At 49.2% G+C, this 12,343-nt stretch overlaps 2 protein-coding genes across 8 annotated transcripts in view; both read left to right on the top strand.

Annotated features, from left to right (window-relative positions):
• The window catches only part of LOC119973455 (plexin-B2-like), a 290,890-nt gene that overhangs the window by 138,407 nt on the left and 140,140 nt on the right, over positions 1 to 12,343 (top strand). The window lies entirely within an intron of this gene.
• Positions 6,555 to 8,408, top strand: LOC119973794 (basic salivary proline-rich protein 2-like). The gene has a single exon (XM_038812219.1). It carries the CDS (start codon positions 6,555 to 6,557, stop codon positions 8,406 to 8,408), a length of 1,854 nt encoding a protein of 617 aa, XP_038668147.1.

Genomic DNA, 12,343 nt, shown 5'->3' with positions numbered 1-12,343 from the left:
CTGGAGCGGTTCATGCACGCGCATGCGCAGGGAACTTCTTAGGCGCGCCGGCCCCGACCCAACATGGGGTCGGTGTTCAGGGGCCGGCCGCGGCGGAAAGTAGGCCCGGGAGGGGGAGAGGCCGGCCCGCCGATCAGTGGGCCCCGATCGCAGGCCAGACCTGTTCGGAGGCCCCGCCTGGTGAAGGAGGAGCCCCCCACCACCACAGGCCGCCCCCCAAGCCTTTGCGACGATTACACGCCGGCAGCGACCAGGTGTGGATGGCGCTGGCGGGTCTGTCATTTTTTTTGTAGGCCGCTTGGCCCCTCCAGGCTGGAGAATCGCCGTTTGCGTGATTCTCGTGGTGCTGGTTTCGGGGGCGGGGGGAGGAGAGAGAATCGTGTGCGGGGGTCGGGGTGGCGTGGCACGATTCGCGCGGCACCCCGGCGATTCTCCCACCCGGCGTGGGGTGGGGAGAATACTGCCCATGGACTGTAGTCGTGCTGGATATGCATTTGCTGCCAGACTTGGATGTTTCCAATGTCCAAGAACCCATAAGGTCCAGTTGTTTTTACAAAACCCCATTCTTTGTGAAATTCCTGTAAATTGCTTCCTGATGTCAAACATGAGCAGCTCAAAAGGAATGATAGTTTGTATGAATGTGAGACACTAATTGGTGAGCTCTTTATTTGTGAGCACTTAGTTTTGGATTAAGCAGCAAACCAGCTTTACAGTGTATGTAAACTTAAAGAGTCCTATTCCTACAGTTACAATTTGATGGACTACCCTAAAATGGGCATTTGTATATTCTCACCGCCCCCCCACCATATGATCTGCCTCAATGTTTACATTAAGCATGGGTTTTTCATGTGTCTGTGACTCTGCTACTGGGATGACGGAAGTCAATTTTGCAATGCAAATTCCAAGAGCCCAGTTCTTGAGCTCTGACCCAATAAGTAAAGGGACTTCTGTCACCAAAATCAATCAATCTTATTTTGTTCTTGCATTTTCTTCCAATTTTGAGATGTTTTCTTTTAGCTTTTCCCCATTTCCTTGCTTGACTGCAGGCCTTTGTGGTCTGGGAGGAAAATATTCCATCTTTTAGATTTGAAATTTTGGAGCAGTTTCTTAATGCAAGGTGGAAGAAAATGCTGCTGTCTTGAATCTGAAATAAAACACTTTGAAATCAGCAAATATCCCGTCTCTCATCACATATGCCTGGTATGTACCTGCAGTTTATTTTCTATGTTTGATTCCAGATTCAAGACCAGTGGGATAAATACATTTCCTAGGTTTTGGCCATAGAGTGAAAATATTGTGAATGTGCAATTGATTGTGTGATGTTGAGTAGATCTTGCTGCCTTTGTTTAGTTACAATAGTTCTCTACATGAAAAGTTCATATTCCATTGTACTTTTTTGTTGTAAAATAATCAACACCGCGCTTGGAAGAAATCTCTATCTGGAATTTGTACTTTAACCAGCATGAAACAAATCTAGGGGGCAGCATGGTGGCGCAGTGGTTAGCACTGCTGTCTCACAGCGACGAGGTCCCAGGTTTGATCCCGGTTCTGAGTCACTGTCCGTGTGGAGTTTGCACATTCTCCATTATCTGCGTGGGTTTCACCCCCACAACCGAAAGATGTGGGGCAGCATGGTAGCATTGTGGATAGCACAATCGCTTCACAGCTCCAGGGTCCGAGGTTCGATTCCGGCTTGGGTCACTGTCTGTGCGGAGTCTGCACATCCTCCCCGTGTGTGCGAGGGTTTCCTCTGGGTGCTCCGGTGTCCTCCCACAGTCCAAAGATGTGCGGGTTAGGTGGCTTGACCATGATAAATTGCCCTTAGTGTCCAAAATTGCCCTTAGTGTTGGGTGGGGTTACTGGGTTATGGGGATAGGGCTCGATGGGCCGAACGGCCTCCTTCTGCACTGTAAATTCTATGTAAATCTATGTGCAGGCTAGGTGGATGGTCATGCTAAATTGGAAAAAATGAATTGGGTACTCTAAATTTATATATTTTTTAAAATGAAACAAATCTGGGCCATAGAAGTTCATTGATAACATAAAAGGTGTTCATTTTGGTCTGTTGGAACCATGCTGGCTATTTGTTTGAGCAGTCTGCACTGCCCTCTCCCCAGAGCCTTGTATCTCTTGCTACAGCAGATACTTACCAATTTTCTCCCGGAGGATTTGGGTGACTCTACCTCAACCAATCCCTGTTAGTATGAACCTCTGTGTACTGAAATTTCTTCAAACACCTTCTCCATTTCATCATTGTGGTACATCCACCAACAATAAACAATAATCAGTAACAAATATGTCAATCCCCATATCAATAACAACGATCCCATCCTCCCACCAAACCCAAAACATGAGCCTACATGTTCACACCAACAAATGACAAAAAGGAATTAGGGATCACACATAGTCATCATTAATACACACAGTCCCCTTCCCCCCAACTAATGTTCGAGGTTATCCAGTTCTTGAAATGCATAATGAATAATGCCCATGAATTGTAGAACCCCTCCATCCTTCCCCCTCAGTTCAAACTTAACCTTCTCAAGAGTCAAGAATTCTAACGAGGCGAAGGCTACAACATCTGCCTCCGCATAATTTGATGATTTTTCATCACCATCTCACCAGTAAGAGAAAACTGTCTTTTCCTATGTGGTCTTTTTTTTAAAAATTGAACCCTTCCATGAATTTTTAATATTTCTATTAAATCTCCTTTTGGCTTTCTCTGCTCCAGTGTAAATAGTCAGAGGCATTGGAGCACAGAAGGAGGTCATTTGTCCCACTTGGGTCCATGCCGGCTATTGCAACCAAGGCCAGTTCCATTTGTCTTATCTTTCTCTATATCCCTGCAAGTTTATTTCCCTAATTCCTGTGCAATTTTGCTCAGTGATGATATATAAACACTCGCTGCCAGACTAGGATGTTTCTAGTCCCAGTATCTCGAAACCAGCTTCATAACTGTAGTTTCCCTGGCATCAACATATGTCTTTTGCATGAATGTTATTTCTATAAATAAGATGCCCAAATGCACCCTAACCAATATCTTGTATAAATTCCAGATTACGACTTGTATTTAATGCTTCTATTACAATTATTAGTGTAGATAGATTAAATCCTACATTTTTTATAGTTTTATGTGTAGTTTGTAGTTTGAAAGCTGAAATGTAGTTTGAAAGCTGCAATAAATTGTATCTTTTACTGCAAGGGGATCAGTAATGTCTAGTTGGCTGATGATCTTCTGCGGATGTAACTTTTTATATTTGTGGTTATTCCCAACGGTAACACAGATTAGTGAACAGACCGGAGTCTTGATTAGGCCATTATCATTTTACTGCTTTTTTTTATTATGGCTTGAAGCTTTATTTTTAATGTTCCTCCTTGGCATTTTTGAAAGCATCTCTTTTGTAGCACTGTAGTTGTGAAGGTGTTTCTTCAGTTTAAATTAAACCTTATTTTATTGGCTTTCACCCCTTTGAAAATTTCTTTCAGTCAGATTTGGTTCCTAGAGGTGCAAAATGCGGGCCAATGATCAGATGTTTTTAATTGCTTCCAACTTTGGCCTTTCGTCTATATCTTTTTAAAAAATCAACCGAAGAGAAATGGGTTTGATTGTCCTTTTGTCAATGCCTCTTTATAAGCCTGATAAATGATTTTTAAAACAAAATGATCATTCCCTTTAAAAATTCACTTTCATTATGCGATTAATACAAAGGATGTGATGTTTTAATGGTCTTCAGCACTATTTCTAGTCCAGTTTAATCTCCCTCTGCCTTTGTACTTCCAACACTCAATTCATGTCACCATTTGCTTAATTTCTAACTTTCCGTATGGCAGTGTTGTTGCTTGGCTAGCTTGTTCTAGCTTTTCATTTACCTCCCTCCCTCTCGCTTTGGTCTATTTCTGTCACTGCCTTTTAGAAGCTCCTGATGAAAATAGTGAAGCTCGGAATTTCTAGACTGAGGAACTATTGTTCATCTGGTCTACACCACTGTCTGCGCCATTTACATAGTCAACTGCCCAATCATTCTGTTCCCACATTGTAAAGATTGCTGCAAGCAAATTTAAACTTTAATAACGTCATAGCTTGATCATGCCGTGTATATTCTGTGAGATGATTTCAGCACACAATCAGTCTGGTCAGTTGGGATGTTCCATTAAGAGAAAATTGACTATTATCCTGAATATGGATTTCAGTGACTGAAGCTAATATCGTCCCTCCCTTAATCTCCTCGTGTGTAACTAATTCCTATATTTCAGTACATTTGATCACTTTTTAAATTCAATCTCTGCAGATTTTGTTAAAGAAGATTCTTAATTATTGAGATGCAGATAGTCCATAATGGCCCATTACATCCAAGTTCCCCAGTGTCGCATTTAGAACATAGAACAGTAAAGTCTAGAACAGGCACTTCGGCCCTCGATGTTGTGCCGAGCCTTGTCCGAAACCAAGATCAAGCTATCCCACTCCCTGTCATCCTGGTGTGCTCCATGTGCCTATCCAATAACCGCTTGAAAGTTCTGAAAGTGTCCGACTCCACTATCACAGCAGGCAGTCCATTCCACAACCTAACCACTCTGAGTAAAGAACCTACCTCGGATATCCCTCCTATATCTCAGACCCTGAACCTTATGCCCCCTTGTAACAGCTACATCCACCCGAGGAAATAGTCTCTCAACGTCCACTCTATCTATCCCCCTCATCATCTTATAAACCTCTATTAAGTCGCCTCTCACCCTCCTCTGCTCCAAAGAGAGAAGCCCTAGCTCCCTCAACCTTTCCTCATAAGACCTATCCTCCAAACCAGGCAGCATCCTGGTAAATCTTCTTTGCACCCTTTCCAATGCTTCCACATCCTTCCTATAGTGAGGTGACCAGAACTGCACACAATACTCCAAATGTGGTCTCACCAGGGTCATGTACAGTTGCAGCATAACCCAACAGCTCTTAAACTCAAGCCCCCTGTTAATAAACGGCAACACACTATAGGCCTTCTTCACGGCTCTATCCACTTGAGTGGCAACCTTTAGAGATCTGTTGACATGAACCCCAAGATCTCTCTGTTCCTCCACATTCCTCAGAACCCTGCCGTTGACCCTGTAATCTGCATTCAATGTTTTCCTACCAAAATGAATCGCCTCGCACTCATTAGGGTTAAACTCCATCTGCCATTTTTTGGCCCAGCTCTGCATCCTATCAGTGTCTCTTTGCAGCCGACAAGATCCGTCCACCTCATCCACTACTCCACTAATCTTGGTGTCATCAGCAAATATACTGGCCCACCCTTTAGCCCCCTCCTCCATGTCATTGATAAAAATCACAAATAGCAGAGGACCCAGCACTGATCCCAGTGGTACACCGCTGGTAACTGGTCTCCAGTCTGAAAATTTTCCATCCACCACCACCCTCTGTCTTCTATGTGATAGCCAGTTACTTATCCAATTGGCCAAATTTCCCTCTATCCCACACCTCCTTACTTTCTTCATGAGCCGACCATGGGCAAGCTTAGCAAACAACTTACTAAAATCCATGTATACGACATCAACTGCTCTACTTTCATCTACACACTTAGTTACCTCCTGAAAGAATTCAATCAAATTTGTGAGGCAAGACTTACCCTTCACGAATCCGTGTTGACTATCCCGGATTAAGCTGCATCTTTCCAAATGGTCATAAATCCCATCCTTCAGGACCTTTTCCATTAACTTGCCAACCACTGAAGTAAGACTAATTGGCCTATAATTACCAGGGTCATTCCTATTCCCTTTCTTGAACAGAGGAACAACATTCGCCACTCTCCAGTCCTCTGACACTATCCCCGTGGACAGTGAGGACCCAGAGATCAAAGCCAAAGGCTCTGCAATCTCATCCCTTGACTCCCAAAGAATCCTAGGATATATCCCATCTGGCCCAGGGGACTTGTTGACCCTAAGGTCTTTCAAAATTGCTAATACATCCTTCCTCCGAATATCTACCTCTTCCAGCCTACCCACCTGTATCAAACTCAAAAGGGGTTTCCCCTATCATGCGCTGAAGATCCCTCTAGATGGTTCCCATATAAGGGTTTACCTGGTAACTGACTAGAAGCAATAACTTCCCCTGAACAATTACACTGGTCTGGGAACCATCCAGCAGAAGCTATTTAAATCTTTGGATGATTCTGCCAGTTTTACCCTGATAGTTACTCTGAAAGAGTTGAAAGAAAAAAAATTCTAATTCCAGAGCAACTAATTAAACACCCAGCTTGCACAGGACACTCTGTACAAACATGACCCCCTCCCCCAACCACCACTGTGTCCAATCCAACCCATCCTCCCACTCCCTAAACTTCAGAACCTACCTGCTGCCTATAAACTGTCCCTTTAAGACTTCCCTCTACAGCATCTGTACAAAGGGGAGTGACTTGCCTCCCTGTGCCCCAGTTACTCCACAACGCTCCTGCTGGGGGGTGCGCTTCGCTGCTCCTGTCTCAACCAGCCTGAGTGAGGAATCTTGGGCGAGGTGGAGGTTTCGGAGTCCCAGCGCAGGTGAGTCTGCCAAGAGTGGCCGTCCGCCAGAGATGGCCAAGAGTGGTAATCTGCCAGAGATGGCCAAGAGTGGTAATCTGCCAGAGATGGCCAAGAGTGGCTGTCCGCCAGATATTGCCAAGAGTGGTAATCTGCCAGATATTGCCAAGAGTGGCCATCCGCCAGAGATGGCCACGAGTGGCCGTCCGCCAGAGATGGCCACGAGTGGCCGTCCGCCAGAGATGGCCACGAGTGGCCGTCCGCCTGAGATGGCCACGAGTGGCCGTCCGCCAGAGATGGCCACGAGTGGCCGTCCGCCAGAGACGGCCACGAGTGGCCGTCCGCCAGAGACGGCCACGAGTGGCCGTCCGCCAGAGGCGGCCCAGAGTGGCCGTCCGCCAGAGGCGGCCCAGAGTGGCCGTCCGCCAGAGGCGGCCCAGAGTGGCCGTCCGCCAGAGGCGGCCCAGAGTGGCCGTCCGCCAGAGGCGGCCCAGAGTGGCCGTCCGCCAGAGGCGGCCCAGAGTGGCCGTCCGCCAGAGGCGGCCCAGAGTGGCCGTCCGCCAGAGGCGGCCCAGAGTGGCCGTCCGCCAGAGGCGGCCCAGAGTGGCCGTCCGCCAGAGGCGGCCCAGAGTGGCCGTCCGCCAGAGGCGGCCCAGAGTGGCCGTCCGCCAGAGGCGGCCCAGAGTGGCCGTCCGCCAGAGGCGGCCCAGAGTGGCCGTCCGCCAGAGGCGGCCCAGAGTGGCCGTCCGCCAGAGGCGGCCCAGAGTGGCCGTCCGCCAGAGGCGGCCCAGAGTGGCCGTCCGCCAGAGGCGGCCCAGAGTGGCCGTCCGCCAGAGGCGGCCCAGAGTGGCCGTCCGCCAGAGGCGGCCCAGAGTGGCCGTCCGCCAGAGGCGGCCCAGAGTGGCCGTCCGCCAGAGGCGGCCCAGAGTGGCCGTCCGCCAGAGGCGGCCCAGAGTGGCCGTCCGCCAGAGGCGGCCCAGAGTGGCCGTCCGCCAGAGGCGGCCCAGAGTGGCCGTCCGCCAGAGGCGGCCCAGAGTGGCCGTCCGCCAGAGGCGGCCCAGAGTGGCCGTCCGCCAGAGGCGGCCCAGAGTGGCCGTCCGCCAGAGGCGGCCCAGAGTGGCCGTCCGCCAGAGGCGGCCCAGAGTGGCCGTCCGCCAGAGGCGGCCCAGAGTGGCCGTCCGCCAGAGGCGGCCCAGAGTGGCCGTCCGCCAGAGGCGGCCCAGAGTGGCCGTCCGCCAGAGGCGGCCCAGAGTGGCCGTCCGCCAGAGGCGGCCCAGAGTGGCCGTCCGCCAGAGGCGGCCCAGAGTGGCCGTCCGCCAGAGGCGGCCCAGAGTGGCCGTCCGCCAGAGGCGGCCCAGAGTGGCCGTCCGCCAGAGGCGGCCCAGAGTGGCCGTCCGCCAGAGGCGGCCCAGAGTGGCCGTCCGCCAGAGGCGGCCCAGAGTGGCCGTCCGCCAGAGGCGGCCCAGAGTGGCCGTCCGCCAGAGGCGGCCCAGAGTGGCCGTCCGCCAGAGGCGGCCCAGAGTGGCCGTCCGCCAGAGGCGGCCCAGAGTGGCCGTCCGCCAGAGGCGGCCCAGAGTGGCCGTCCGCCAGAGGCGGCCCAGAGTGGCCGTCCGCCAGAGGCGGCCCAGAGTGGCCGTCCGCCAGAGGCGGCCCAGAGTGGCCGTCCGCCAGAGGCGGCCCAGAGTGGCCGTCCGCCAGAGGCGGCCCAGAGTGGCCGTCCGCCAGAGGCGGCCCAGAGTGGCCGTCCGCCAGAGGCGGCCCAGAGTGGCCGTCCGCCAGAGGCGGCCCAGAGTGGCCGTCCGCCAGAGGCGGCCCAGAGTGGCCGTCCGCCAGAGGCGGCCCAGAGTGGCCGTCCGCCAGAGACTGCCACTCTGTGCAGAAGTTATGGGCCAAGGATTGTGTTCTAAATTAATCAGTCCTTCCATTCTGTTTATTTTTAATAACTCTTTTATAAAAAAAAATAACATTTTTTAATTTTGCAAAATAGCTATTTTTATGTACATACTGTATAATAATCATCTTTGTTGGTGTCACAAGTAGGCTTCCATTTTTTAAAATATAAATTTAGAGCATACAATTATTTTTTTCCAATTATGGGGCAATTAAGTATGACCAATCCACCTACCCTGCGCATAATTTGGGCTGTGGGGGTGAGATCCATTCAACAGGGGAGAATGTGCAAGCTCCACACGGACAGTGGCCCGGGGCCGTGATCGAACCTGGGTCCTCAGCACTGTGAGGCAGCAGTGCAAACCACTGCGCCACCGTGCTGCCCTCAAGTAGGCTTTAACACTATACATAGAACATAGAAAAATACAACACAGAACAGGCCCTTCAGCCCACGATGTTGTGCTGAACTTTTGTCCGAGATTAAGAACAAATTAATCTACACGTCATCATTCTACCATAATCCATGTACCATGTACCATGTAGGGGCTGGTTTAGCTCACCAGGCTAAATCGCTGGCTTTCAAAGCAGGCCAGCAGCACGGTTCGATTCCCGTACCAGCCTCCCCGGACAGGCGCCGGAATGTGGCGACTAGGGCCTTTTCACAGTAATTGCATTGAAGCCTACTCGTGACAATAAGCAATTTTCATTTTCATGTACCTATCCAACAGCCGCTTGAAGGTTCCTAATGTTTCCGACTCGATTACTTCCACAGGCAGTGCATTCCATGCCCCCACTACTCTCTGGGTAAAGAACCTACCTCTGACATTCCCCCTATATCTTCCACCATTCACCTTAAATTTATGTCCCCTTGTAATGGTTTGTTCCACCCAGGGAAAAAGTATCTGACTGTCTACTACATTCTCCTGATCATCTTATAAACCTCTATCAAGTCGCCTCTCATCTTTCTCCGTTCCAATGAGAAAAGGCCGAGCACCCTCAACCTTTCCTCGTAGGACCTACTCTCCATTCCAGGCAACATCCTGGTAAATCTCCTTTGCACCTTTTCCAAAGCTTATACATCCTTCCTAAAATGAGGCGACCAGAACTGCACACAGTACTCCAAATGTGGCCTTACCAAGGTTTGTACAGCTGCATCATCACCTCACGGCTCTTAAATTCAATCCCTCTGCTAATGCACGCTAGCACACCATAGGCCTTCTTCACAGTTCTATCTACTTGAGTGGCAACTTTCAAAGATTATTGAACATAGACCCCAAGATCGTTCTGCTCCTCCATATTGCCAAGAACCCTACCGTTAACCCTGTATTCCGCATTTATATTTGTCCTCCCAAAATGGACAACCTTACACTTTTCAGGGTTAAACTCCATCTGCCACTTCTCAGCCCACCTGTGCATCCTTTCTATGTCTCTTTGCAGCCGACAACAGCCCTCCTCACTATCCACAACTCCACCAATCTTCGTATCGTCTGCAAATTTAAGAACCCACCCTTCAACTCCCTCATCCAAGTTATTAATGAAAATCACAAACAGAGGACCCAGAACTGATCCCTGCGGTACACCACTGGTAACTTGGCTCCAGGCTGAATATTTGCCATCAACCACCACTCTCTGACTTCTATTGGTTAGCCAGTTCATTATCCAACTGGACAAATTTCCCACTATCCCAAGCCTCCTTCCTTTCTGCATAAGCCTACCTAGGGCAGCACGGTAGCATTGTGGATAGAACAATTGCTTCACAGCTCCAGGTTCGATTCCGGCTTGGGTCACTGTCTGTGTGGAGTCTGCACATCTTCTCCGTGTGTGCGTGGGTTTCCTCCGGGTGCTCCGGTTTCTTCCCACAGTCCAAAGATGTGCAAGTTAGGTGGATTGGCCAAGCTAAATTGCCCCTTAGTGTCCAAAATTGCCCTTAGTGTTGGGTGGGGTTACTGGGTTATGGGGATAGGGTGGAGGAGTTGACCTTGGGTAGGGTGCTCTTTCCAGGAGCCGGTGCAGACTCGATGGGCCGAATGGCCTCCATCTGCACTGTAAATTCTATGGGGAACCTTATCAAATGCCTTACTAAAATTCATGTACACCACATCCACTGCTTTATATTCATCCACGTGCTTGATCACCTCAAAGAATTCAATAAGACTTGAGGCAGGACCTACCTCTCACAAATCCGTGCTGACTATCCCTAATCAAGCAGTGTCTTTCCAGATGCTCAGAAATCCTATCCCTCAGTACCCTTTCCATTACTTTGCCTACCATCGAAGTAAGACTAACTGGCCTGTAATTTCCAGGGTTATCCCTATTCCCTTTTTTGAACAGGGGCATGACATTCGCCACTCTCCAATCCCCTGGTACCACCCCTGTTGACAGTGAGGACGAAAAGATCATTGCCAATGGCCTGAAATGTCATCTCTTGCTTCCCATAAAATCCTTGGATATATCCCGTCAGGCCCGGGGGACTTGTCTATCCTCAAGTTTTTCAAAATGCCCAACACATCTTCCTTCCTAACAAGTATCTCCTCGAGCCCACCAGTCTGTTTCACACTGTCCTCTCCGACAATATGTCCCCTTTTATTCGTAAATACTGAAGAAAAGTACTCTTTCAAGACCTCTCCTATCTCTTCAGACTCAATACACAATCTCCCGCTACTGTCCTTAATCGGACCCACCCTCGCTCTAGTCATTCTCATATTTCTCACGTGTGTAAAAGGCCTTGGGGTTTTCCTTGATTCTACCTGCCAAAGATTTTTCATGCCCTCTCTTAGCTCTCCTAATCCCTTTCTCCAGTTCCCTCCTGGCTATCTTGTATCCCCCAAGCGCCCTGTCTGAACCTTGTTTCCTCAGCCTTACATAAGTATCCTTCTTCCTCTTAACAAGACATTCAACCTCTCTTGTCAACCATGGTTCCCTCACTCGACCATTTCTTGCCTGCCTGACAGGGACATAGATATCAAGGATACGTAGTAACTCTTCCTTGAACAAGTTCCACATTTCAATTGTGTCCTTCCCTGACAGCCTATGTTCCCAACTTATGTACTTCAGTTCTTGTCTGACAACATTGTATTTACCCTTCCCCCAATTGTAAACCTTGCCCTGTTGCGCACACCTATCCCTCTCTATTACTAAAGTGAAAGTCACATAATTGTGGTCACTATCTCCAAAATGCTCCCCCACTAACAAATCTATCACCTGCCCTGGTTCATTACCAAGTGCCAAATCCAATATGGCCTCCCCTCTGGTCGGACAATCTACATACTTTGTTAGAAAAGCTTCCTGGACACACTGCACAAACACCACCCCATCCAAACTATTTGATCTAAAGAGTTTCCACTCAATATTTGGGAAGTTGAAGTCACCATGACTACTACCCTGTGACTTCTGCACCTTTCCAAAATCTGTTTCCCAATCTGTTCCTCCACATCTCTGCTGCTATTGGGGGGGTCTATAGAAAACTCCCAACAAGGTGACTGCTCCTTTCCCATTTCTGACTTCAACCCATCCTACCTCAGTAGGCAGATCCTCCTCGAACTGCCTTTCTGAAGCTGTTATACTATCTCTAATTAACAATGCCACCCCCTCACCTCCTTTACCATCCTCCCTAATCTTATTGAAGCATCTATAACCAAGGACCTCCAACAACCATTTCTGCCCCTCTTCTATCCAAGTTTCCGTGATGGCCACCACATCACAGTCCCAAGTATCGATCCATGCCTTAAGTTCACCCACCTTATTCCTGATGCTTCTTGCATTGAAGTATACACACTTCAACCCATCTCCGTGCCTGCAAGTACTCTCCTTCGTCAGTGTTACCTTCCCTACTGCCTCACTACACACTTTGATGTCCTGAACATCGGCTACCTTAGTTGCTGGACTACAAGTCTGGTTCCCACTCCCCAGCCAAATTAGTTTGAACCCTCTCGAAGAGTACTAGAAAACCTCC

Source organism: Scyliorhinus canicula, chromosome 11 (genome assembly GCF_902713615.1).
Source record: "Scyliorhinus canicula chromosome 11, sScyCan1.1, whole genome shotgun sequence".
NCBI lineage: Eukaryota > Metazoa > Chordata > Chondrichthyes > Carcharhiniformes > Scyliorhinidae > Scyliorhinus > Scyliorhinus canicula.
The sequence above is the reverse complement of the archived record's forward strand: the minus strand, read 5'-3'. Positions and strand labels throughout refer to the sequence as shown.

Bases quoted from the DNA above. Each gene is read 5' to 3' on its own strand.
- LOC119973794 (XM_038812219.1), top strand. From the start codon at position 6,555: ATGGCCAAGAGTGGTAATCTGCCAGAGATGGCCAAGAGTGGTAATCTG.